At 34.7% G+C, this 26685-nt stretch overlaps 1 protein-coding gene across 1 annotated transcript; it reads right to left on the reverse strand.

The window, feature by feature from the left end:
- Window positions 1-2270: 2270 nt before the first annotated feature.
- On the reverse strand, window positions 2271-3980 carry LOC131603547 (glycine-rich RNA-binding protein 4, mitochondrial). Its single transcript, XM_058875904.1, has 4 exons — window positions 3618-3980; window positions 3192-3260; window positions 2737-2843; window positions 2271-2636 (listed from the first exon to the last, which is right to left on the reverse strand). Exons 1-4 carry the CDS (start codon window positions 3859-3861, stop codon window positions 2550-2552), a joined length of 507 nt encoding a protein of 168 aa, XP_058731887.1. The 5' UTR covers window positions 3862-3980; the 3' UTR covers window positions 2271-2549.
- Between the last annotated feature and the right edge of the window lie 22705 nt (window positions 3981-26685).

A 26685-nucleotide genomic window follows, 5' to 3' on the forward strand; every position in this document is an offset into this window, starting at 1 on the left:
TCCAGCTATACACCACCACAATCTAAAGACACCTTAATCTAACATCAGTTGAGCTATCTTTGCTCTATAATTAGGGTATACCCATATCCTAATTATAATTAAATCTATAATCCTCTGCACTATATTTGTATCTCTATATTCTTTGTGAAAAACAATAGCATTCCTCCTCATCCACACTTCATATATAGTCTCCGCAATAGCTATCTTTACAATGTTGCTTCTCCAATTCTTACTCTTTCACACTTTAACCAGCCAAAAGAGTTCCTGACCCCACACCTAGGCATGATGATCCATATTTAACCATCTTAAGACCTTCTCCCAAATCGCCTTAGTAACCCTACAATCAAACAACAAATGTTGTATATTTTCATAGCAGTCACAGAACACACACTTTTGGTCAAGCACGCTTAACTGTGGAGTTCTTATGAAACGGGTTACCGAGAAGAAGATGCATTTTGTTGGTATAGGTAGTACCTATCAATCCTTATATGCACTCCTTCAACCATGCAGTCCCATACCTGCACGGCCTCAAGATCCCTCTCATTCCGATGTGACGACCATTCTTTGTCATACGGTCTCGAGTGTTACATGCAGTGCAACCACCTCTCGCCTTCTTCGGCCTTGGGTGTTACAAATATCCTCTACACGCACCAATGCATACTAATTATTCTACTCACGTATTAATTATTGGCAAAATATCTTTTTTTATCTCTTATCTTTACATCGGAGTTCAGTTTATTGTTTTACTTCCTCTGTCTCATAATAAATGTCTTATGTGAGCTCTGCGCGGTTCTTAAGAAAATGATTAGATGTGTTAATTTCAAGAGAAAATGGGTGATGCACTGATAGTGTAAAAAAATTTTACACTGTCAACCAATCACAATCATGAATCAGGATAAATCAGATTGTAATTTTTAAAAAAGTTTATATGACATGGCAAAACGATTTGTTTCTATTGGATGACAGTGTAAAACTTTTTACACTGTCAGTGCACTACCTTTAACCTCTAATTTTAATGATAACATTAATTTGATTTACTAAAATACTCCTATTTATTATAGTTACTGGAGTTGTTGAAAAGTGTGAAAGTTAATAAATAGGGATATAGTAGTGAAAAAAATAATAAATGTTGTATTGATATTTTAAAAAATATATTTATTTTGAGACATGAAAAAATATTGGAAATGAAACATTTTTTTTATGATACGGGAGAGTAACTTTTAAAGGTTCCAATATACTTCAATCCCTTATGTTTTCAAAAAGCGTCATTTAAGTCTTTTTCGTCTTGCGAGACAAAGTACTTTTCATTAGGTCACTTTACCATTAATTATTAATCTTTCATTTAAGTTTATTATCAAGTAACATCCCGGAAATTAACTTACATCTCATAGGTGTACAACACACCATCACCATCAGAAGAACAACAAGGTGGCCTCGGTATATTAAGGAGTTAGGATTTTTTTTTAGTACAAAGACTTAGTGATGTGGAGATGTCTTGGTATTATAAGGTTTGGTTCAAGACTCTTGACAAGTAGTGATATGGAGATGTCTTGGTATTATAAGGTTTGGTTCAAGACTCTTGACAAAGGTATTTGAGAAGTTCGAAGCAGTTATCAGAATGATACTTTGTTTTTCATCGTGGAAACATGTTAAAGCATGAAAGTTTAAATAGTAGGATGTGTCAAATCTATAGGATTGAACCGTTGTTGATGGTTATCTTTGTAGTACTATATAATATAGTGCAAAATTCTCACTGATTCTCTATAGAACTAAAGTACCCAAGTTACAGAGCAAAACAGTTTGTGAGAAATGTGAGTCTACATCCATTCTTTAAACTCTCTGCAAATGATTTGTATTCGAAGTATTTACGTTAAATGCCATTTATTTCATTTACGTTGTTTCTCGTCTATTATCTTTATTCAAAGTTTATTGTTTATACCCAATTATTTATTATTCAAATATTCTAAACCCAAACACACACACACACACTTTTCTTTATACCTTTTCTTTGCACAAATTATTTTTGAGATTTTTCGAATTAATCTTTCAAATAAACTAAACTTGTAATTGTTTACTTAAAAACACTAGAAATTAATTTCTAAAATAATTTTGTATACTTTTGAAATTCATTTTAGTACAAATGTAAAATAAAAATACAAACAAAGCATAAATTATAATAAGGGAGAAAAATCACATATTTTTACACTAGTTTACAATCTAGTTCATTTGTTAAATGATTTTCCACTAAGTCTCATTAGGACACACACATGTGTTCTCTAAGTCTGCAGGCTCTTTGAATTCTTGACAAAAGTTCAACAATCCAGTTGAATTTCAATCAACAGAAGTTCAAGTATGTATGTGATGGAAGAAGTGAATTGCTAGCATTCCTCACGTGTATTGTTCTTTTTGTTGTAAGTGCATACAAAACTATCATTTACCAAAACTAACCCCAAGGCACAAAGCACATGCACAATGCATGAAATTCATAATTAAGCTGCATTTTACATGTATACTTACTAATGAGGCTCATAGAGACAAAGTTCATGTCATTAGAATTTGTAGGCTTTTGTCCTTTTCAAACTTTTTGATGATCCAGGCTTTGCAATTGTAACATAAATAAACCTGCCATCAAAAAACTGAACCACAAAATCCACATCCAAGGTAATCAATATTTTATAGTATGGACACTATACATCTCACAGTTGGGAAATAAGGCTTTTACAAGTTAATGCATACCTTTCCATTCGTCTCTTTTGCAGCCGATTGTGCAGACTCTTCATCTATAAACCAAATGTATGCAAATCCTAGAGACTGTCCAGATTCTTTATCTTTCAAAAGCTTGACTGCCATGAGATGAATCAATCAAAACTGACTATCCTTAGAGACTCAAGACTTCCAAAACTACTTTTAAGTTCCACCAATGCAAAACACATATACTATAACAAGCTCTCTAGCACTGATACATCACTGGCACCATTGAAAAAAAGGTGTCTGACACGTGTCAGTGTTCGACACAATTGGATTTTGTTTAATTTACATCTGTTTAAGATTATTATTGGTGTCAATGTGCAAGTGTTTTGTGTGTTAGTCCTTTGCTTCATATGTAGCAAGTACTTGTCTGAAATAAAGGTTAAATCCAAAGCTAACTTGCATGTAAAGCAAACCAACACTCAAAAAGGATTTACTATTACCTTGAGTGACTTCACCAAACACTGAAAACACTTTGGCTAAATGCACTTCAGAGGTTGAGAGGGGAAGCCCTGCATTGACCGACCACGATAACTTGAGTACAATTACTTAACAATTTCAATGGAAATGGATGATTTATTTATTTTCGAAAACTCTATCTTCTGCTATATAACTTACTAATCCGAGATGATCAATCCCACCGAGTCTACTAGCGGAGTGGAATCCCATTTAAAGTTAGATTAAAATTATGTATAGACCGTCTAAACACATGAATTATCTGCACTTAATGGAATTGGAACTGAGACTAAGACTTTGAGAGGAGTACACTGTCACGGTTCTAAACCTATTCTAATTTGTATGTTTCCAATTTGTACAAAATTGAAAGAGACCTATTATCGATTAAGGGGGTATTGATAAGAAAAAGTTACCTTTGATGAAGATTTTGTTTGAAGAAGGACTATGAGATTCGACAGAAGACGTGGAGGAGGTGGAATCGGCTATGCAGCAAAACAGTGGAAAAGGGGCATGGCGAAGAACGTTGGAGGCAGAAATTGATAGTGAAAGAGTGGTTGGAGTTGAAAACGTGATTTCCGACTGTGATTGCTTCAAATTTACGGAACGGGGAAGCAGCGCAATTTGAGGGTTGCATAAACTGCCACTACAAAGTGCCATTGTTTTGTGCTGTAGAGTTGAGTTCGCGAAAATTAGGGGTTTTTAGTTTGGGGAATTTCTTTTCCCACACCCGGATGTGATTCACCCCAATGAAAATCCAAAATCTTTTTAGCTGTGTTTGAATATGAATTTTTGAATGCATTTTAAATTGTTATATTTTTTTGGGTTAATATCTATTTTCACCCTGCCATATAGGGGTCATTTGAAAAATTCCCTACAAAAAAATTGCAAGAATTTCCCTAAATATTATTAATATAAGAAACCATGTTAAAACTTTGTTGGAGGTGGGAGTTGAACCCACACCCTTCAACTTAAGGTGTGCATCACCTGACCACTAGGCTAGATGTTTCAACTAGTTATATATTTTCTTTAAAAAAAATTTTAAATACATATAGTTTAATTAATATATATTAAATAAAAAATATTTAAATACATTTTTATTTAATAATTAAAATGTATGTTTTTATTTAATATTTAAATACATTTTATTTAATTTAATATGTTTTAATTGTATTTGTTTAATAAGTTTAAATATTAAATAAAAAATATTTAAATACATTTTATTTAATTTAATACATTTTAATTGTATTTGTTTAATAAGTTTAAATATTAAATAAAAAATATTTAAATACATTTTTATTTAATAATTAAAACGTATGTTAGAAAATAAATAACCTCGAAACTAATAATTAAATACATTTTTATTTAATATTTAAATAGTAAAAAGATTACAGAAAAAATAAATTAAAAAACAGAAAAATGAAAAAATGAAAACAAATTGTTAGAAAACATAACATGAATATTTAAATGTTAAATAGAATGAAGTAAACTTACTGTAAGAGAATATTATAAGATCTATTCGAAGCACTAAATAGACAAGTTAAATCAATTGGCCTAGTGGTTTCATCCTTTGTGTTAGAAACTAAAAATTTACATAATAAAAAATGCTTACTTGGCAATAAAAAAATAAATAAATAATATAAAAAGCCACATGGGTTATCCAGTCAACGAAAAAAATTAAAAAAATCAAAAAAATACATGCCACGTAAGCTTTTTGGATGACTAGATCTGACGAATGTTTAAAATGAAAGAATCTTCAAATGTTAGGGGAATTCTTGCAACTTTTATGAGAGAATCTTCAAATATTAGGGGAATTCTTGCAATTTTTGTTTTTGCAGGGGGATTTTTCAAATCAGCCCCATATGGCAGGGGTGAAAATAGGTATTAACCCTTTTTTTTTTAAGGGTTAACATTTAACCCTTTCATAGGGTGTTTTGGTTTATCTTTTAATATTTTTTTTTAAAACGGATCTTAATAAATAAAGATTCCATCATTAAAGTCTCTGTTCCATTTTTTTTTGCCAACATTCTTAAAATCTTGTCTACATGGACAAAAAATAAGATGCTGACTGTGTATTTGCTGCACACGTGGCATTTTATTTAATTTTTTTTAAAATTTCCACGTGGAAATTTGTTTTTTTTTTAAATTTGAATTTTTTTAAAAAAAATCTTTTTTTTTTGAATTTTTTTTAACTTGGTACTTATAGATTAAAATGGATACTCCCACCAAGTTTTGGGTTGAACAATATAGATGCACCATTTTAAAATTGAACAGTATAATTAGTTACAAATCTGAACAATATAATTATTTTCAAATCTTAAATAGTTATAATATAATTAATTACAAATCTGAATATAACTATTTTCAAATCTTAAATAGTTACAATATAATTATACAGAATATATTAATAATTAGTTATAATATAACTATACAGTATATATTATATATAGTTATAATTAGTTACATAGTTACAATATAATTAGTTACGATATATAATATACATACTTACCTATGACTAGTTATAATATAATTATTTAAATAAGTTTAAAATAAAAAATAATTTAATAACGTTAATATATAATTAAAAAAATAACGTTAATATATTAATTGCACTTTTTATAATTAAAAAAATATCGTTAATATATAAAATTAATAATAAATGAAAAAAATTTATTAACTATAAATATTATTTCATATTCAAATAAATTTATAAGATAAATAATTTATGAAATAATAGTAAAAAAAGCAGTAAACAAATCATTTATATATTTTTATTTTATATATATTTTTTAAACTTTATTGATTGGTTGTTAACTTTATATATAGAATTGAAGATATAGTAATTCTTAATAAAATTTATCTAATATTGATTGGTATATGTGGCTCTTATAAGTATTGTGTCTTGGGTTCAATACTCAGTAGACAAAATATTTTAGTTTTGATATTTAACCTTTTAACAACCAATCAATAAAGTTTAAAAAATATATATAAAATAAAAAGAAATTTAAAAAAAAATTAAAATTTAAAAAAAAAAAACTAATTTCCACGTGGAAATCAAAAAATAATAAAAAATTAAAAAAATGCCACATGACGTGCCACGTATGTAGATTGTGTTGGAATCTTGATCTAGAGTCAAATTTGATGGAATCTTTATTTAGTAAGGTCTGTTTAACAAATTTTTTTTAAAGGCGTAAATCAAAACACGGTCATATGGCTGGGAGATAAAAGTCATTTAACCCTTTTGTTAATTAAACAGTCACTCATTTGTTGACAAAAATTGATGTGGAGATGCATTTCCATAATTTTCTCAGGTGAATTCAGAGATACATATTAGAAAACACCCTTGAACTCATTTACTATACATTTTTCATTGAGTTGGTTTATTTAATTATTGAGTGACATTTTCGGAGATGTATATTTTCAAAAATATAATGTAAAAAATTAAATATATCATCACCTTGCATGATCATCTCTCTCACACACTTCATACCACCTTCATAATCTAAAACCTTTAAAAATTTATTCACAATCAACTTTCCGACTCCAAATCATTATTATGTGTTTAATCACATCAAAAGGAGCAAAGGAAGTTGCAATTTAAGGTAAAGTTCACTCATTGCTTGCATTAATCTTATTCTTGAGCTGAAAAAATGTACGTTGCATTCGGATGTGCATATCTGAATTCATCTTTTCATGTTTCGAATGTGCACCTCCAGATTTGTCTGTTACAATGAGTTTTTTAAACTATTTTTCTATTTTGGTTCGTATTAGATATAGGGCACCCGAATATGTTTCCCAAAGGTGCTGTAAGTAATGATGTAAAATCAGATGAAATGAAGGATGATGTTAAACCGGATGAGGTGAATGATGATGTTAAATCTGGTGCTATATTGATTGTAGTCGAGATATATGTTGGTTAACAATTTAGAAATGAAAATTGTTTAGTCCTTGTGAACATATGATTCAATGGGTCTGCATGGAGGCCAGAAAATTGAGGTTTGGCATTGTAATTGGAAGGTTTGACAATGGTTTTAATAGACGGCAAGCATTTGCAACCATGAGATGCGAGTGAAGTGGTTGTACGTTCCACCAATTCGAAAAATGAAACGTGGTGACACCGGATCGAGAAAATGTTAGTGTCCGTTTAAATTGCGCGGATACTATTAGGTGAATGATACATGAAAATTTAATGTGGTTTATGGTATACATAACCATACCTTACAAACCGAGCTAGTCGATCCTCCCATCGTACGTCGCTTTAAACCAGAGGAGAAGGAAATTTCAAACATGTCTTTAATTAGGGTGGCGCCGAAAAACATACTTACATATTTGAAACAGAAAAGACATAAAAGTGTTTCAAATATCAAGCAGGTATACAATGCGCGTTATCGAAACAACAAGGCAATAAGAGGTCCAAGATCCAAAATGCAACAACTTTTGAAGCTTTTGGATTATAACCACTATGTCTTTAGGTACATAGTTTGTGAGAATAAAGTCATTGTTCGTGACATATTTTGGACTCATCCCAAAAGTACCATGGTGTTGAACATATTTCCCAATGTCTTCATATTTAATTCAACGTATAAGACCAATAAGTATAAACTTTCGCTTCTAGAAATTGTTGGTGGTACTTCTATGAAGAAGACTTTTTCATTGGGATTTACATTTTTGGAATCCAAAAAAGAAGTCAACATTACATGGGCCTTGGAAATGTGCAAGACTTTGTTGAAGAACAAAAAAAAACATGTCGAATGTAATTGTCACCGATCAAGACACTACACAAATAAATTTGGTTGCAAAGGAGTTTCCTACATCCTATGCATTGCTTTGTCGATATCACATAACAAAAAATGTGAGAAATCAACTCAAACATGCGGTAGGAACAATAAAATCAAGGATGAAGACAAAAAAATGGTCAAATTTGGTGTAGTGTTGGAAAAGATAATGGATGCATGGAATGACATATTAAGTTCATCCATATAAGACTTGTAAGATGCCTCTGTAATGCCTTTTAGAAGTGTGTGTGTGTGTGTGTGTGTGACAGATATCCAAATTTCTCTAAATACGTTAAAAGTACTATTTTGGACCAAGTGAAGGAGAAGATTGTTTGTGCTTGAACCGATTAGGTTAGACACCTCGGCAATACAACAACTAATAGAGTCAATTTGCACATTCAGCACTGAAAAATGGTTGGGGGATAGTAAGGGTGATTTTTGTAGAGAGTGGACATCGTAAACCAAATGCTTCAAAACCAACATAATGAAATACAAACAACTTTTAGTCAGAGTATTACGGTGTTACAACTAGGGGTGGCAAAATGGGCCCGGCCCGCGGGAAAAGCCCGTTTGCCCGCATTTTTTTTGCGGGGTGGGACAAGATTTTAGGCCCGCACTATCTAATGTGCCCGCCCCGCCCCGCCCCGTTTTTTTGCGGGCTTTTGCGGGCATGGACATTAATATGAAAATTTGTAATTTTTAGGCTTAAAAGGTGCAATGCCCGCGGGCTTTCCCCGCCCCGCCCTCACTTTTTTGCGGGGCGGGGTTAGGTTTTAGGCCCGCATCTTCAAAAATGCCCGCCCCGCCCATTTTTTTGCGGGCTTTCGCAGGGCGGGCCTAAACGGGGCGGGCATGCCCGTTTGTCACCCCTAGTTACAACACTGATTCAAAGACAACCCTCTATATTTTTAGTTGATTGGCAACGTACCTCGGGCGGAATTAAATTTCATTTTTAACAAAGAGAAGCGAGTAGAGAAGATAGGTTTGGATAGTTCGAAGTGTGAATGTACAGTTAGAAAGACTTACGGTCTTCCATGTGGTTGTCTCATATCAAAAAAGTTGAAGCTTGATGCTCTGATACGTATAGAAGAAGTATGTAGTCACTAGAAAATACTTTAGTTTGATGATGATGGTATGATGAAGGATGGTAAAACAGGATAACAATCATGATCGGGTGGAAAATAATCCAAGATAAATTACCTAAATAGATGGCACCATGAAATTGCACATCAAAGAGTAGCTGAGGAAGATTGCCTATCCAGAAATCACATATTTGATACCTCATTCAGAACACGTTAAAACCAAAGGTGCTCCTAAAAAGGTAAAATTAGCACAAGATGACAATTAAAAAAACGCTCTCCTTCTTACTTTGAACATGTTGATTCACATTTCCCTGTTTCTCTAACTCCAAAATCTCAAAAAAGTGTTTATGAGGGTGCTGCCATTAGCAAACCACCTCTTTCATCGTCGATGTCAAAAATAATCTACATTGACAAAATGCTGATTTTTATGCACAAATACATTGAGCGGATTGTAAATGTTAAAGGTGATGGTAATTGCGGTTATCGGGGAGTATTCGACTTTCTTGGTATAGGAGATAAGAATCACTTTCTTGTCCTCCAACAACTTTTGAAAGAGCTGACGGCGCTTAAGAAATTCTACACATCCCTATACAATAATTTTTTTTAGGGAATTCACGATTCTCTTATTTCATGTGTTAGTGGTCCCGTATCAGAGTCAAAATGAATGTGCTTCCCTAAAATTGGTCATCTTATAGCAAGTGCATATAACAAGGTGTATATCGATTTAACAAGATATGGTTCTTAGAGACATTTTTTCCACTTCAGTGTAGCCCACTAAAGATCCGTATGCATTTTATTGAGGTTTATTTGAAATCGGAGTGTCCTATACCAAGTAGATCATTGGAGGGAGTGACACATTCCACAAAAGAGGCGGAAACTTGGCCGGATAACATGGAGGCCATTGTAATATTGTTTTACGAAAGGTATTTTCCGTAATAGTGTTTCATTTGTCTTCTGCTCAAACTTTTTGAACTGTATCTTCCCTTTGTTGTCAATCAAGGATGAATGATTATAGAGCTTCACAACTCTCTAATTATCTGGGTATTGCAGGAGAATTTATAATATGAATTTCAGATCGACAAGACGAATGTTCTCTATAAACCTAAATTTAATAGGGGTCTCTCATCGTGAAATAAACAAATGCGAGTACAAGTAGTGATACATTCTATGGTGTTTTTGTTGACAAGATGAGAGACACCCATATTTATACAAATTTTAAATCAATATCGATCTTAGAAACTCAATTATGTCTCAAGGGATATTCTGGATATTGAAATTCATATTAACCCTCTTAACGCATATGAAATGAGGTGCGTCCGAAGTTTAAAATCCGGATTCATTCCTCACAAACAAAACAAAACTTGTTTTTTGACATAGCAAATTGTTGAAGAAATCTTCCTCATTGTTAGAGGAAATAAAATCCAAATTAATTCTCTCTTCTAACGCAAATAAAATCTATAATAACTCCTCCATCTAGGGGTGTGCATGGTTGGTTATTTTCAAAAACCAAACCATAACCATTTTAAAACCATTTAAATGGTTTGGATCTATAACCATAACCACATTTTAATTAAAACTGGTTATAATTTTGGTTATGATTATATAACCGGTTTTTTAAAAAAAATCTAGTTTTAAAATTTTTTTCCAAAACTTTTTTTTTTTCAAAAAAAAAAAAAAATTTTGAGAATTAAAATATTTGGATTTGGATATTAACCGGATTATAACCAAATCCAAAATAATTTAACCGATTAATAACCATTTAATTATATTCGGATTATATGAACGGATAACCAAACCAATAATAACTAAACCGGTTAATAACCATTCAATTATATCCGAATATTTAAAAATGGTTTATGTTTAGTTATGGATTTGGACATCAAAACTGAATATTTTGCACACCCCTACCTCCATCTACAGCTGCTAGCAGCTTTGTTGTTGCAAATAACGCAAATGGTTCAGAGAATTGAAGTGGAAGAGAGCAGTGATCTTTCATTTGACGACCTTGTTCAACGTGCTTTAGTCATTAGGATCACTAATGCGTATGATCAAGACTAGACAGAGTCTTAGGTTAAGTTAAAAAGTTACATAGTTTTTGTTTTGGTGATTTTGGAGAATTTTCATGTGATTAGTGTTGAAAGAGTATTGTGGTGTACTTTTCGTTTGTATCGTATCCACAGGGATTATTGCGATATCACCGCCGTTCTATAGCCTATTTTGTCGTGAGTTAATGTTACTTTAAGTTTGGGTTTGCAAAAGATCATTCAACACTTTTAGTAGCAAAGAGTAAAGTAATGAAAGTTCTAAGTTAAAGAAAATGTATCAAGATTCGATTTCATCGACCTAAATTTGTATGTCTCCTTATAAATATACGTATATGAACATGGTAACGATCAACATAATTACGTATCGACGCCTATATCATCCGTGTCCGCAATGATATAGTTAGATTTACCGTATTGTTTAACCGACGATTTCTCCATCCTTTAAACAATACAAATAACGTTTTAAAACCGATACTAAGTAAACATCAAACGCTAAATCCATGTCTGCAATTTATAGTTTGATAGATGATAAAGTTAGATCTAGATACAAATATTGATGTCTCAAACACTTATACCAAAGAAAATCTTTACTTAACAAACTAAACCATCTATATTGATCATCACATGTTCATACATAATATATTCACAAGAAAACATACAAAAAGCTAGGAAGATTACATCTTATCTTGATATAAAAGAGATTTAGCTATCCATGAGAATGGTAGCTTGCTCAAGAAGTAAAGGATGAAGATCAACAAGCATCAAAGGCGATTAATCGACGATCAAGGCTTCTAATCTTCAACTCTTAGTTTGCTACAGTGTTTAGGGTTTATGAGCTCTTAAGAATGTCAAGTCCCTTTCCAAAAATCAGAATTACTCTTTATATAGTAAAACAGTTTTCTGTCCAGGGCGCGTCGCGCCCTCCAGCGTACTTCGCGCCATTACACTTAAGAAATATAAACCGCCAATGCGCGCGACGCGCGCAACTCTCTACTTTGAAGCTCCAAAATATCTTGCCCAGGGCGCGACGCGCCCACATCTCCGCGCGACGCGCGCATACTTCTGCCCAGCACTCTCTTATCAAGGTCAAAACAAGCTCCAAACTTCTCAAAAATGGCTAAAACCTACAAAATCACAACTAAAACACATATTATCATTAAAAGAAAGCTTAAAATTATAAACTATAAATAATTATCTAAAACTTCAGGGAATTGTACGAATATACGATAAAAAACGGTCGAAAGGTGCCATTAATTAAACTAAATATTAACACAATTTGGCACCTAACAACTCTCCCCAACTTAAACTCTTGTTTGTCCTCAAACAAAACAATGATAAATTACCGGAAACACAAAATTTCACAAATGAAACAACCAGGCAGAAACAAGAACAATTGAGTGGTTCAAATTCCCACAGTACACAAAGATCAATCCTTACCAGTTTTCATCAAAGCACCATGATAACAATGCTAATCCTATATACAAATTTTATGTCAAAAATTCCACAAGCAAAAGAAGTTCAAGAATGAATCACACCTACGCACTTCTCTATTGAGAGAACAAAAATGGAGGATCCTAACACTCACCAGTCAATGACGCAAACCTACCGAATTAATTATGAACTCATCTAAGCACAAAATAAATAAAAAGTATATAAGCATGAATCACTAAGGACTTTCGGGTTGTAGCTTGGCTTGGTTAACAACGAAATGTCATGTCTCACGGCCATTGAATCGAAAGGGTCAATACCTAAGAGAGCATTTAAATACACTTACATCCACACCTCTTTATCAACAGATCATACAACATTATTGCTCAAGAGTTCACCTTTTTATTTTAAAGGAACTAGCTATATACAAAGATTTTTTTTTTCTGTTTTTTTTCTCTTGAGCAATCAGTTATTTACTTCTCATTACCAATACAACCAAAAATTTTTTATTCTCCCCAACTTGAATATTATCACCACATAATCACGAATGCTCTCTATTCTAAGGCGAAAAGGAATCATTCCTAACAACAATTAATGGTGCTCTTCAAGGTTGAAAGAAAATCGTCAAGATTCAGATCAAAAATCGGCAAATATAGACAAGGAATTGATACCGATTGAATCTTGGCAAAAACGGCTCAAAATGGTTATCAAATGCACACACATTCATCGGGTAGGTTATATATGGTAGAGAATTTATACTCGTAATGCAGAACAAAACGCCTTGATCACTTTCATGCTTAACACAATTTAATAATAAATGCAAGATTAATCATAATAAAAACGAGTTAAAACGCACATTGCTGGTATCCAGTGTCATACCCCAATTTTTGACCTAAGATACCACCTCATATCATTTGCATATGCATCATTTGCATCTCTAACAAATTGCATAGCTTGTGTTTGCTACATGTGCTTAGCAGGGTTTAATCAGGAAACCACTCATCAGTACAAGTAACAATCAATTAGGGCTTTGTTCTCCCTTCATTTCAAATGAATCATCTTCATCAACAATCAACATTTGGTCCTCAGAGATTCACTTCAACAAACTCAACAGCTTTGAATCGACTGAATTAGGGTTTTGACTGAAGACAGCATACTCCTGACTTTTGCTCAGGATTTGACCTAATGACTTGGGACATGACCTCAAGACCCCAAGTGCATCATTTTGACCTAATCCATTGGCTCAGAACATCTCCTACACAAAGATTGATCAGACAAATCCTCAGATCAGGGTTTTTTGAACTATCAGGGACTAAAATCGGGGATCACATTTGGGAAACCCTAAAAATCCCCAGGAAGTCAATCAAAGGTTTCAATCATCCTCAAATAATCCCTATGACAATATACAATGGAAATTACATCTCAATTCAAGACCTACAGGCATCAATTTCATCAGGTCGACAATTAGGGTTTTTGACCTAATTCACTGAGCAACTGACTTTTTAATCAGGACATGGTGCCACAACTCAAATCATGGTTCAATATCCTCTAATACCTCAATATGATCCATTCATACTATTCATTTGATGAGGATAGCTTGTTTCACTTGAAATCTCCAGAAACGCGATTCGTCTGAAAAAGTCAACTGTGCAAGATCACCATTGACTTTTGGGGAATTTTGGTCAACCATGACTTTTGAAGTTTTGAATCATCAATATATGATATGAGAAGTCATTTGATCAAGGAAAATCAAGAAAATCAATCAAGAATCAAAAAGTCAAAAGTTTGACTTTCCATACTTAGAAAAATTTCTAAGTGTTTTTCATGGTTTTTTCCAAACTTTGAAAGGGAATTTCTCAAAATTTCACCTACAAACTGAAAAAAACTTCCAACATGAAAGTTGTAGATTTTGATCCAATAAACAACTTTGACACATATAAATTTTTTCCATAAGATCAACCATTTAAGAGATATGGTGCTTCAAAGTTGGTACTTTTTGAAAACTTCACTTGAAATCTCATTTTCTTCAAAGTTCATGGATCTTTTTCACCCATTTCCTTAAAGGTCTTGAAGAAACTTTCAACTAGGGTTTTGAAGTGTGTAACATGAGCTTTCCAAAATGTCCAAGAGCATGAAAAAATTTGGAGTGTAGCTATGGTTTTGAATTTTGTCATTAGAGGTCATTATGCATGAAATTTCAAGCCATTTTCACAAAGTTCTTACACTACATGACCTATAATTCAAGTGATGACACACCAAAGCAATGATTGAATGATATTTTTCTGATTTGAGATCAGAATGGAAAGAGATAAGAAGCTTAGAGTTTTAACCATGGTTTGGTCACTTTAACCATTTTGCATTAATGTAAAAGATTCCTTTCTATCCCTTAAGCCAAATCATCAAACTTTGAAGCAACTTGCAAAGGTCTGAGTTCAGAACTCTTGGCCTATAAATAGAGGTCATTTCCACTCTTCAATTCACACCAAAACCTCACAATTATAGGTTTTCTCTCTTCTTTCTTGAATTGCAAGTTTCTTAAGTTTCAAAGAGGTAAAATGCTCAACCTCTAAACCTTTGAAGTTCTGAGCAAAATGATGCTTCCCACAACTCATAAACATCATTTGAAACTTGTTTGAACCACTCATACACCCCAAAAACACCTCAAGCTCAAAATCACTACCTCACTTCTCAAATATGCATAACCATGGCCTTATCATGCCAAAATCCATTCAAGATCATTTCTGTCCAAACTATCACTTCTAACACCTTCCATATACTTCATATGAGTGATCCAAGCACTCACATATGATCTGTAACCTCATAATCTTCAAATTCGATTCACACTCCAAGGTTATGCAGGTCGGGTACCACAGCTTAGCACAGATGAATTCAGATAGTTCCAAGCATCCAAACATGTTCCATAAGGTCCACTGAAGGTGTTCAGATCAAGAAACAACATCTGGAAGCCCTCATTTGCAGAATTCGATCCTCACTTTTGCCGTTTTTAAGGTAAGAACACTTGAACTTCAAACTCTATGAATCACGCATCATAAATGAAATATGAGCATACCATCTTGTTTCTGCACCTATGAGGATCATTAACCCTCAATCAATTGCATCATATCATGATCATACACGATTTCACTTTGAATTTCAGTTTTAGGGTTCTTCATGTTCATGCGAAAATTGACCCCTTTAGAGCAAAAATAAATGAATTCTGAGATCACCATCATGTTCCTCGTGAAAAACCGAGTGAGATAGACCCTTTGATTGATCAAAACAACTCAGTTTTCAGAAAATTCAAAATCAAGTTAGGGATGTGTTCTTGGCGCCATTTTTTTGTTCAGAAATTCAAATGGTTCGTTTTAAAATATAATTAAATGGAAGCGTGTTATTTACAAGCTGCGCGCGCAGCTCAGTTGGCAAGTGTTTTGGTTGGTAACCTCCAGGTCGTGGGTTCAAACCCTTGTGAGACCAAACCCTCTTTTTTTTAACACTATTTTCTTTCATTTTCTTCACAACTTCATCAATTAATTTAACCCATCAAAATAACTTATTTTTTCTTCATTTTTTAAACACTTCTTATTTAATAGACATATTTTGACAATATCAAAAAAAATCACAAAAAAAGATTTATTTAATATGTTTTTAATTAGGTTTAAAATGATACATTTTAAGTGTTTTTTAAATACTTTAAATATTGTTTTTTCATTTAATTTTCAAACCTAATCACTTGTAAATATTTTGTGATCAAACCCTAATCACTTAGGTCTTAATTAAGCATTAAAACTTGTTTTAAGCTTAATTAAGTTGATTTCTTTCAAATTCAAATCGTTTTAAAACGAGCGATCACAATTCTTTTCAAAAACGATAAACCACTTCTTTTTGATTAAATCCTTTTAATTGATCAATTGATTTTCAAGACGAAGTGGGGCCTCTCGAATATTAGAGAGTATAAGACCCACTCTTCTTTCTTTTACAGTTTTTCTTTGTACAGAAAACTTTTCCAAAACAATACTTTTCAAACTGTTTTTTCAAAACAATAAATCTCACATCTTTTCAAAACCATCCACCCTGTTTTATGAAAATAAAACAGGGGCCTCTCGAATATTAGAGAGTGTAAGTCCCATTTCTTTTCTTTTTTTGTACAGTTTTTCTTCAAACAGAATAAACTTCTTTCAAAACAATACTTTTCAAAACAATTTTCAAACAGTTTTTCAAAAGCGAAACCTCGCGCTCTGTTAATAAAGCAATCAACCATGTTTTGTAAATAAAACACGGGCCTCCACGTAGGTATAAGTCCCAAGCCCTTTTGTACATACCCAGTACATGAAATTAGGTATTTCATTGTACGCCTTTTTATACATACACTGTTTTGTACATATCTCGATCAGTTTGATTTTTAACTTTGAATAACAAACCAAAAATGAAGGTTTTTTCTTTAAATCTTCCCAAAAATATACCATGGGCCTCCATGTAGGTATAAGTCCCAAGCCCTTTTGTAAATACCTGTTTACATAGCTTTGAATAAATTCAAGTGGACCTCTCCTCGAGTGTGAGTCCCGAGCCCTGTGTATACAAATGGATCATGCTTACAGGTATATTTCCTTCATAAACTCCATTATACACGCACACTTTGTCATATATAACTGTTCATATAACTGTTCATGTACTTGTGCATATTTGTTTGTACTTGTTCATATGTGTGATATATGTGCTTGTTCAACTTAGTACAACACTAGGTTCCCCATAGCCTCCTATTGGGCTTCGTGCAAAGAATCTCCACTAGTTTAGGTTAGGACATAGAGTATGGTTTCCCGGTGAAATCGCTCTAAGAGCTCAGACCAACTATACCATGCCTCCCCTTGGGCTTTGTACAAACGAGTGACCCTCCCATAGCCTCCTCTTGGGCTTACAATGCAAGGACCCTGGATTGTCCCTCCCATAGCCTCCTCTTGGGCTTACAATGCAAGGACCCTCGGATAGCCTCCTCTTGGGCTTCGTACAAGGACCCACGGGCTTCTTATAAGCATCCCCAATATCCAAATCAAAATACCCTAGGAGATTAGACACTTTTCATCTCTATGATAGGAGTATCTCTTCTATATCATCACAAACAATCAATCAATCAAATCAAACTTTTTTTGCCACAAGGCTGGCTAATCAATCAAACCGTTTTGCCACCGTACTGGCTGATTAATCAAAGTTTTTTGTCACAAGGCTGATTTCATTGAAACTTTTGCCACGAGGCTGGCTGATTAATTAAAACTTTTTGTCACAAGGCTGACTTCATTAAAAGTTTTTGCCACAAGGCTGGTTAAACAACAAAAACATCTTTATCATTCTGAGCGCCATAAGCGGCATGGCCCAGGGCTTATAATGAAAAGATTTTCAAACAAAATCAAACAGATGTATGTGATGATATAGATTAGATACATCGAACATTTAGATGACATTTGTCTCTTTTCCTTTGCTTCCACTAGCATAAGTGGGAACTACGATTGCTCTGACTTTCTCAACATCCCTTTGAGAATACGTAGGCACAAGGTCGATCCTTGGCGAGCAAAACAAAACAAAAAAAACCATTCAAACCTTAGCACCCGTAGACCCCGAGCTACAGATGCTCTGATTCCCTCTAGGGGATATGTATGCAGAGGATCGCGATGATCTTTGCGAGCATAATCAAACAAACACCTTAGGTCCCACCTATTTCACAAGAACCTCCACCATAACAAGAATGGAATAAACAAAACAAAGAAACCTATAGAGTACTATAGATACGTTGGGTGCTAATACCTTCCCTTCGTATAACCAACCCTCTTACCCAAGATCTCTCCCCCACTTTTAGGTTATTGCAACTTTTTTCCTTTTCCTCTTTTGGAAACAATAAAAAGTTTGGTCCGTACAAAAGAAAAATCATTTTTTGAGCACTCGAGCCCAAAGAAGGCATCAGGTGTCTCATCCCAAAAAAAGACAACGATTTTTCCCCGCGACATCCAGCACAATTTATTATATATCTACACAGTGGAAAGTCTCCTCACAACTACAGCTAGGCTAAAATGATTCACAATTGAACTAATTTTATCAACAGAAATTAATGACAACTAATTTGTACAATTTAAAAGCATCAGAATCAACGGTACTTGATAAACAAAACGATAAAGGTGTTAGAACAAGATTTGTTCTGATCAATTATCTTAGTTTTGATGATAACAATAATATGAATTTTGCTTAAGATAATATGGTACTCTAATCCAATGCAATTTCCTTTTCAGGAAATATATAAAGAGTATGCATAAATCAGCGCTCAGAAGCTTTGACTCAGAAGGTTCAGCATGCAACATCAGAACATGGTCTGGCAAGACATCAGAAGATGGTCGAAGCAGAATCAGAACATGGGTCTATGGAAGCATCAGAAGAACATGAGATCAGAAGCACTGAAGTTCTGATGGTATCACGCTAAGAAGCACTTCAAGGTCAGAAGATCAGAAGATGCTTTGCACCAAGCTGTTTGACTCTGATGATAATCAAACGTTGTATTTACAAACATCAGATCAGAAGAAAGTACAAGTGGCAGGCTACGCTGACTGACAAAAGGAACGTTAGAAGCTATTAAAGGCAACGTCAGTAGACACAGCGTGAACAAGGCTCGAGGTAGTTGACAAAAGCGTATAACATTAAATGCAAAGCTGTACGGAACACGCAAAGCATTTAATACATTCAACGGTCATCTTCTCAAACGCCTATATATATGAAGTTCTGATGAGAAGCAAGGTTAACGATTCTGGAACAAATCAACTCATATTAACTTGCTGAAACGCTGTTCAAATCAAAGCTCAGAATCTTCATCAAAGCTCACTACATTGCTGTTGTAATATATTAGTGAGATTAAGCTTAAACGTTAAGAGAAATATCACAGCTTGTGATTATAGCTTTTAAGAAGCATTGTATAACTCTTATTATATTACATTAAGTTGTAAGGAACTAGAGTGATCAAGTGTTAATCAGAATACTCTAGGAAGTCTTAGCTTGTGTCTAAGCAGTTGTAATTAGAGTGATCACGTGGTGGTCAGGATACTCTAAGAAAGTCTTAGCTTGTGTCTAAGCAGTTGTTCCTAGAGTGATCAGGTTGGGATCAGGATACTCTAGAAGACTTAGTTGCGGACTAAGTGGAAAACCATTGTAATCCGTGCGATTAGTGGATTAAATCCTCAATTGAGGTAAATCATCTCTGCGGGGGTGGACTGGAGTAGTTTAGTTAACAACGAACCAGGATAAAAATAACTGTGCAATTTATTTTTATCTGTCAAGTTTTTAAAGCTACACTTATTCAAACCCCCCCTTTCTAAGTGTTTTTCTATCCTTCAATTGGCATCAGAGCGCCGGTTCTAAGGTGCAAGCACTTAACCGTGTTTAGAAAAGATTCAGGAAGAGAAAAACGCTTCATTAAAAGATGGCTGGTGAATCTCAAGCAAATCCAACTCCATCTACATCTGGCTCTGCTGAGCAACACAATGGAAACAATGGTTATACTAGACCACCAGTATTTGACGGTGAAAATTTTGAATACTGGAAAGATAAACTGGAAAGTTACTTTCTTGGTCTAGATGGTGATCTATGGGATCTCCTGATGGATGGTTACAAACATCCAGTAAATGCCAGAGGCGTAAAGCTGACAAGGCAAGAAATGAGCGATGATCAGAAGAAGCTTTTCAGGAATCATCATAAATGCAGAACTGTTTTGCTGAATGCTATCTCTCATGCTGAGTATGAGAAGATATCTAACAGGGAAACGGCCTATGACATATATGAGTCCTTGAAAATGACTCATGAAGGAAACGCTCAAGTCAAGGAGACCAAAGCTCTTGCATTAATCCAGAAGTATGAAGCCTTCAAGATGGAGGATGATGAAGACATTGAAAAGATGTTTTCAAGATTTCAAACTTTGACTGCTGGATTGAGAGTTCTTGACAAAGGCTACACCAAGGCTGATCATGTAAAGAAGATCATCAGAAGTTTGCCCAGAAGATGGGGCCCAATGGTGACTGCATTCAAGATTGCAAAGAATCTGAATGAAGTTTCTTTGGAAGAACTTATCAGTGCCTTGAGAAGCCATGAAATTGAGCTGGACGCAAATGAGCCTCAGAAGAAAGGTAAGTCTATTGCATTAAAATCTAATGTTAAAAAATGCACTAACGCTTTTCAGGCAAGAGAAGAAGATTCTGAAGAATCAGAATCTGAAGAAGAAGATGAACTGTCCTTGATCTCCAGAAGGCTAAATCAACTCTGGAAGAACAAGCAAAGGAAGTTCAGAGGCGTCAGAAGTTCAAAGAAATTTGAACGTGGAGAATCTTCTGATGACAGAAGATCTGACAAGAAGAAGGCTGTCTGCTATGAGTGCAATGAGCCTGGACATTACAAGAATGAGTGTCTGAAACTTCAGAAAGAAAATCCCAAGAAGAAGTTTCATAAGAAGAAAGGTCTTATGGCAACCTGGGATGAGTCAGAAGATGATTCAGACTCTGAAGATGAGCAAGCTAACTGTGCGCTGATGGCGACAGAAGATGATGGATCAGAATCTACATCAGAATCAGATTCTGAAGAGGTATTTTCTGAACTATCTAGAAAAGAGTTAGTTTCCAGTCTAACAGAACTTCTGGAACTCAAAGCTCATCTTAGTATCAAATACAAAAAGCTGAAGAAGCAATTTGAATTTGAAACTAAGAAGCTGGAATTGGAAAATTCTGAACTGAAGGAAAAAGTTTTAAATTTATCCAAAAACAGTGGATCTCCTTCTGAAACAGAAAAAGCCATTCCTAGCATGAATCATATTCTGAAAGAATATGACTTGAGCTTCAGAAAATTCTTATCTAGAAGCATAGGCAGAAGTCAACTTGCTTCTATGATATATGCTGTGTCTGGAAATAATAGAGTAGGCATTGGTTATGAGGGTGAAATCCCATACAAACTTGAACCTGTTGATAAGATGAAAATCACATACAAGCCATTGTATGATGAGTTCAAGTATGGCCACTCCCATGATATTAGGCACACATCACATGCACAGAAGTTTAACACTGTTCACACCAAGAAACATGTGACACGACCTAAGAAATATCATGAATCTCCTTTTAAAGATTATCATGTTGTTCCTCCTATGTCTTATATTGCTAAACCCAAGTTCAATCAGAACTTGAGAAGAACTAACAAGAAAGGACCCAAGAAGATGTGGGTACCAAAGAAAAAGATTATTTCTTTTGCAGATTCTCTTGGTGACAAAGAAGATAACATACAACATGTCATGTCACCTGGACTCAAGATGTTCTCAACACTTGAAGAGAAGAAGGACTGTTTTCTAAGTCCCGATACTTAAATCTGCTAGAGAAGCTAAGAGTGAAGGAGATCAGAAGAGCAAGTTTATTAGATCAGGAACCATCTGTTTAAGTTTGTTTCTAAAGCAATGGTGTTTCGTTCTTGAGTATTCTGAATGCTCTAAAAGCTACAGAATATAAAATAATTGAAACATTGATTGTAGAAGAATCAATCAATATCTGGTTTGATGATAAACTTGTTTCTGATGAAACAAAGCAGCTTAAGAATTTTGCAAATACAGTTTATCTTATCAGAAGATGCAGAACCAAGAAGCAAATCTCCAGAAGCTATGTATATCAGAAGGAATGGATCAGAAGATCATTCAGATTTACATCAACACACTTCAGAAGGAGCGTTTTCAGAAGAGAAACTTGATCAATCAGAAGCAGTGATCAGAATCAAAAGGCGTAAAGTCTATTCATATTCTACAACTGACATCCATTATCTGATGATGAACACGTGTCTGTGCGGTTAGTACAAAGCGTGCAGTTGAAAAGACGCCGACCTAGGTAACTACTTTAAATCATTTCATTTACCACGATCTCTCTCCCCACGTCACTCGTCATTTAATGAAAATGATTTCTTTTGATTTTGAAACTATTCATTCTGTTTATTTTTTTATTCGTCTCCTTATATTCTTTTCAAATCATATCATATATCTTTTTCGCTCTCTTGTTTCTCTTTCTTCTTGCATTCTCTCATTTGAAAAGGTCTTAGTCGCTTCTAAAACCCTAACCGAAAACCCAGAATTCTGTTCTTCCTAGTGTCCATTCTATTTCAATGGCTGCCTCTTCATCTCAAAATGTTGATTCATCTACCCTTCTCCATATTCAAGATGAAGTTAATCAGGAACTCACTCCAGTTGTTGCGTGCTCCATTCCTAAGGAAAAATTAGATGTTTTATGCGAACTCATGGTTGATTTTGATAACATTGAAGAACATGGTTTTCATCTCAAAGAAGATATAATTTTTCAAGGATGGACCTCTTTGTTTGCTGAGTTCTGTGGACCAGTCTACCCAGATCTTGTCAAGGAATTCCGGGTACATGCAGTTGTCGCTCCAAAATCCATATTGTCTTTCGTTCATGGAAAGTTTGTGATAGTAACTGAGAACATCTTAAGGGTGATGTTTGATTTGAGAAACGCTGAAGGAGCTTTTGAAATTGATAAAAGGGAGGATTGGGAAGATGTGTTATCTACTCTCTACCCAGACATAAATGAAACAAAGAATGTCAAGGATTTGAAAGATCTCTACAAAATCTGGACCAAAATTCTCCTTGGATGTTTCTATCACAGGAAAGGGACACATGCTTCTGACTTCATCAACAATGAGCAAAAATACATTCTGTACTGCATTGCCACTAAGAAGAAGGTTGATGCTATCTATATTATCTTGAACCATATGTGGAAGGCTGTGAAGGAGTCCAGAAATGCTTTCAGAGAAAAAGGTGGAACAACCATTCCTTTTGGAAGGATTATCTCAAATCTTCTGGTTCATTCCAAGATTGTTGAGAACCTGGAATCTGAAGGTATTATCAAAGATCTTGCTGTCACAACTGGGGCCTGTCTGAATGCCTTCACTTTAAAGAAGATGAAAGTGATTAAGGCTATCACTAAGACTCCTCAACCTCTTGCTGGAACAAGAATCAGAAGAGAACCAGTTCTAGCTGAATTTAAAACCTTCTTCAATAGTGAGGTACCAAAAGTCAGAACTAGGTATCTGAAGTCTCAAAAAGAGGACAAAAGTCTTAAAGATCAAGAGAAAGGTGCTCCAATTATAGTGCATCGCAAGAAGGAAGAAAGGACCAAAAGAAAGCTTGATCTTCCTGCTGCTACCACCAAGAAAGAAGTGGTCCCAGAAGAAGTCATTGCAAAAGTTGTTAAGGCTGTTTCTGATGACTTTGTAAAGAAAAAGAAGGAAGCTGAGAAAAAGAGGAAGAAGTCAAATAACAATGTTGAGATTGCTGAAGTTGTTGAGAAGAAGAAAACCAGAAAAAGGAAGATGATTCTTCAAGAATCGGATGAAGAAAATGTCTCTCAAGAGGCTAAGAATCAATCAGAAGTTCTGGCATATGTCAGAAGGAAGGAAATCTCTAGCGGCAAAGCAAAGATCATTGAAGAGCCGAAGAGCAAGAAGCAAAAGAAGACTGAGGATATGGCCAAAGCTTTTCTGAGAGGTTCCAAAGGTATATGCATTTCTGAACCTGTTTCTGCTCCTGCTGTTTGTTTAGAAGCTGCACCAATAGAGGTTGTCCCTACACCTGAACCAGAAAAAGCCACATCAAAATCACCTGTTTTTGTTCATGTTCTTACACCTTCATCTTCTCCTATAACCATTCCTTCCTCTCCACCTACCACCAATCCTGTTCTGGATATACCACCCCTTCAAACTCTCTTTCCATCTCAACCTTTTCCCAATGCCACATTTGAACATACTCCCTCCACCTCTCAAAACAACCCTTGTGATTCTCCTCTTCCAACCTCTGCATCACATGAGCAGCTGCTCCGTGATTGCAACTACACTCCCAAGCCTCGTCCTGAAGCTGAAATGGTAGTGTTAGATTCTGATACTGAAGCAGAATCTTCTTATAGGTTGGATAGAGAACCTCATCCGTACTTCACTTCCAACCTTGTTTGTTCAAAAACCCAAATAAACTTCCGCTCTGAATACCCTATTGGTGTAGTTTTTGAAACAATAAAGAGGAATCTCAGAAGTATCTTTGATACTCTCAGAATTGCTGAAAGTTCTGGATTGAATGATATTGCTATGCGGAACTTCTGGAGGATCTTTCGCAGAAAATCAGATGCTCTGTTTTTAGAACTTCAGGAAGCCTGTGTAGCTGCTGCCCCACGGCCTCGTGGAATTCTGAGGAATTATGAAGACTTCTGGTTTGCTAGTCTCAAAGGAAGACATCTGTTGGAGGAGAAACCCTTTGTGGATGAGATGGAACAGTTAAGACTGGCTGCTGCAATGGAAGCAAATCCATGCAGGGATATTGTTATCTTTATTCCTGATCATCCTGTTCTGCTCGGAGACATCAAGACACTCTTTAACTATCTGAGGGAAAATCCTTCTAAGAAAGGCCCAAGCGTGGTCATTCCGGAAGTTGTTGACCCACCAGAAGTTGAAGGTCCTTCTGCTCCCAGGAATCTTGCTGCCATTCTTCAGGCACTTGAGAATGGAGACTCAGAAATTCCAGCTGCAGAATATGGAGATGCTTCTATGCAAGAAGCAGATGCTGAAGATCATGTTGCTGAATCAGATCCCGTTGAGGAAAATCCTGCAAATGATCTATCCATGGAAGCTACAGATCAATTTGCCATTCCTGTGGTTGAAAGCGGTGAAACTTCTTCTGATCAATCTTCTCGTCTTGCAAGGACTCTGGAAGAAATTCAGAAGAGACAGGATGAGCAAAGTTCACTCAATGCTGAGTTCAGAACTTTCATGGTGAGGCAAGATGGACACAACAATGAGATTTAAGAGATGCTGGCCAAGATCCTGTCAAAACTAGGGTCATAGATTGTGTCTGTGTTGTTTCTTTCTTTTTGCTGCATCTGTTTTTTTTGTGCATCTTGTCTTTCTTCTCTGTGTGTACTTCTGTACCTGTTGGCTGCACTTAAATGAAATCATCCTTTTCCTCCGTGTGTTTTTTTTGTTTGTCTCTGAATCTTTTCTGTTTTTTGATGATATGACAAAAAGGGGGAGAAATATGTGATAAATGATTTGATTTAATCAGTTGCTTTCACTAACAAGAACTGCAAGTTCTATTTGGTTTAAGTGTTTTGCAGGTATAAAGAAGTGAAGAAAATCTTCAAAGCAAACACAAGAAGCAAAACCATAAGAAGCTTATGGAAACTGAAGCAAGCTGAGTGCTGTCAAGCTTCAGAATCAGAAGCACCGATAATAGAATTTGATCCAAAACTTGTCTATTTGCTTTGACAAAATTCTATTTGCTCTGATACATTTTATGTTCTGACTCGTTCATGCTGACTTTTGTCGTTTAGTTTTTTGTTCTGTAACATTTCAGGATGTAGAGATGCTCTGATGATGCTCTGGTACATTCAACAATGTTCTGATACAAATCTAGCATGAAGTGATGTTGGTAGAAATTCAAAGCTCTGAAGCTATCCGAGGGAAGCAGAAATCAGAAGCTGTGAATGTTCTAAAGATCCAGAAAACTCAAGTTCTGAAGCTGTCCTAAATGGAAGCAGAAATCAGAAGCTGTGAATGTTCTGAAGATCAAAGAAATTCAAGTTCTGAAGCTGTCCTAGATGGAAGCAGGAATCAGAAGCTGGGAATGTTCTGAAGATCAAAGAAATTCAAGTTCTGAAGCTGTCCTAGATGGAAGCAGGAATCAGAAGCTGTGAGTGTTCTAGAGATCTAAAGAAATTCAAGTTCTGAAGCTGTCCAATGGAAGCAGAAGTCAGAAGCTATGAATTCTCTGAAGACAGAAGCTTATGTGATCGTCTCTACCGAAATAATCAGGGAAGTCTTTTATTAAAGTTCTCCGAGTATTTATTTCAGGGGGAGATTATTTATCTCAGGGGGAGATTGTTAATCTCAGGGGGAGACATATTCACATGCTTATGCTATAGCTGTGTAATTTGTCTTTTGCCGTCTGCTCTTTCTGATCGCAAATTCATATCATTTATATATGTTTTTGTCATCATCAAAAAGGGGGAGATTGTTAGAACAAGATTTGTTCTGATCAATTATCTTAGTTTTGATGATAACAATAATATGAATTTTGCTTAAGATAATATGGTACTCTAATCCAATGCA

Source organism: Vicia villosa, linkage group LG1, assembly GCF_029867415.1.
Source record: "Vicia villosa cultivar HV-30 ecotype Madison, WI linkage group LG1, Vvil1.0, whole genome shotgun sequence".
NCBI classification, from domain to species: domain Eukaryota; kingdom Viridiplantae; phylum Streptophyta; class Magnoliopsida; order Fabales; family Fabaceae; genus Vicia; species Vicia villosa.

Bases quoted from the DNA above. Each gene is read 5' to 3' on its own strand.
- LOC131603547 (XM_058875904.1), bottom strand. From the start codon at position 3,861: ATGGCACTTTGTAGTGGCAGTTTATGCAACCCTCAAATTGCGCTGCTT. The intron at 3,261-3,617 runs GTAACTTTTTCT...CGGTCAATGCAG, and splicing joins AAACAAAATCTTCATCAAAG to GGCTTCCCCTCTCAACCTCT. The intron at 2,844-3,191 runs GTAATAGTAAAT...ATCTCATGGCAG, and splicing joins GTTTGGTGAAGTCACTCAAG to TCAAGCTTTTGAAAGATAAA.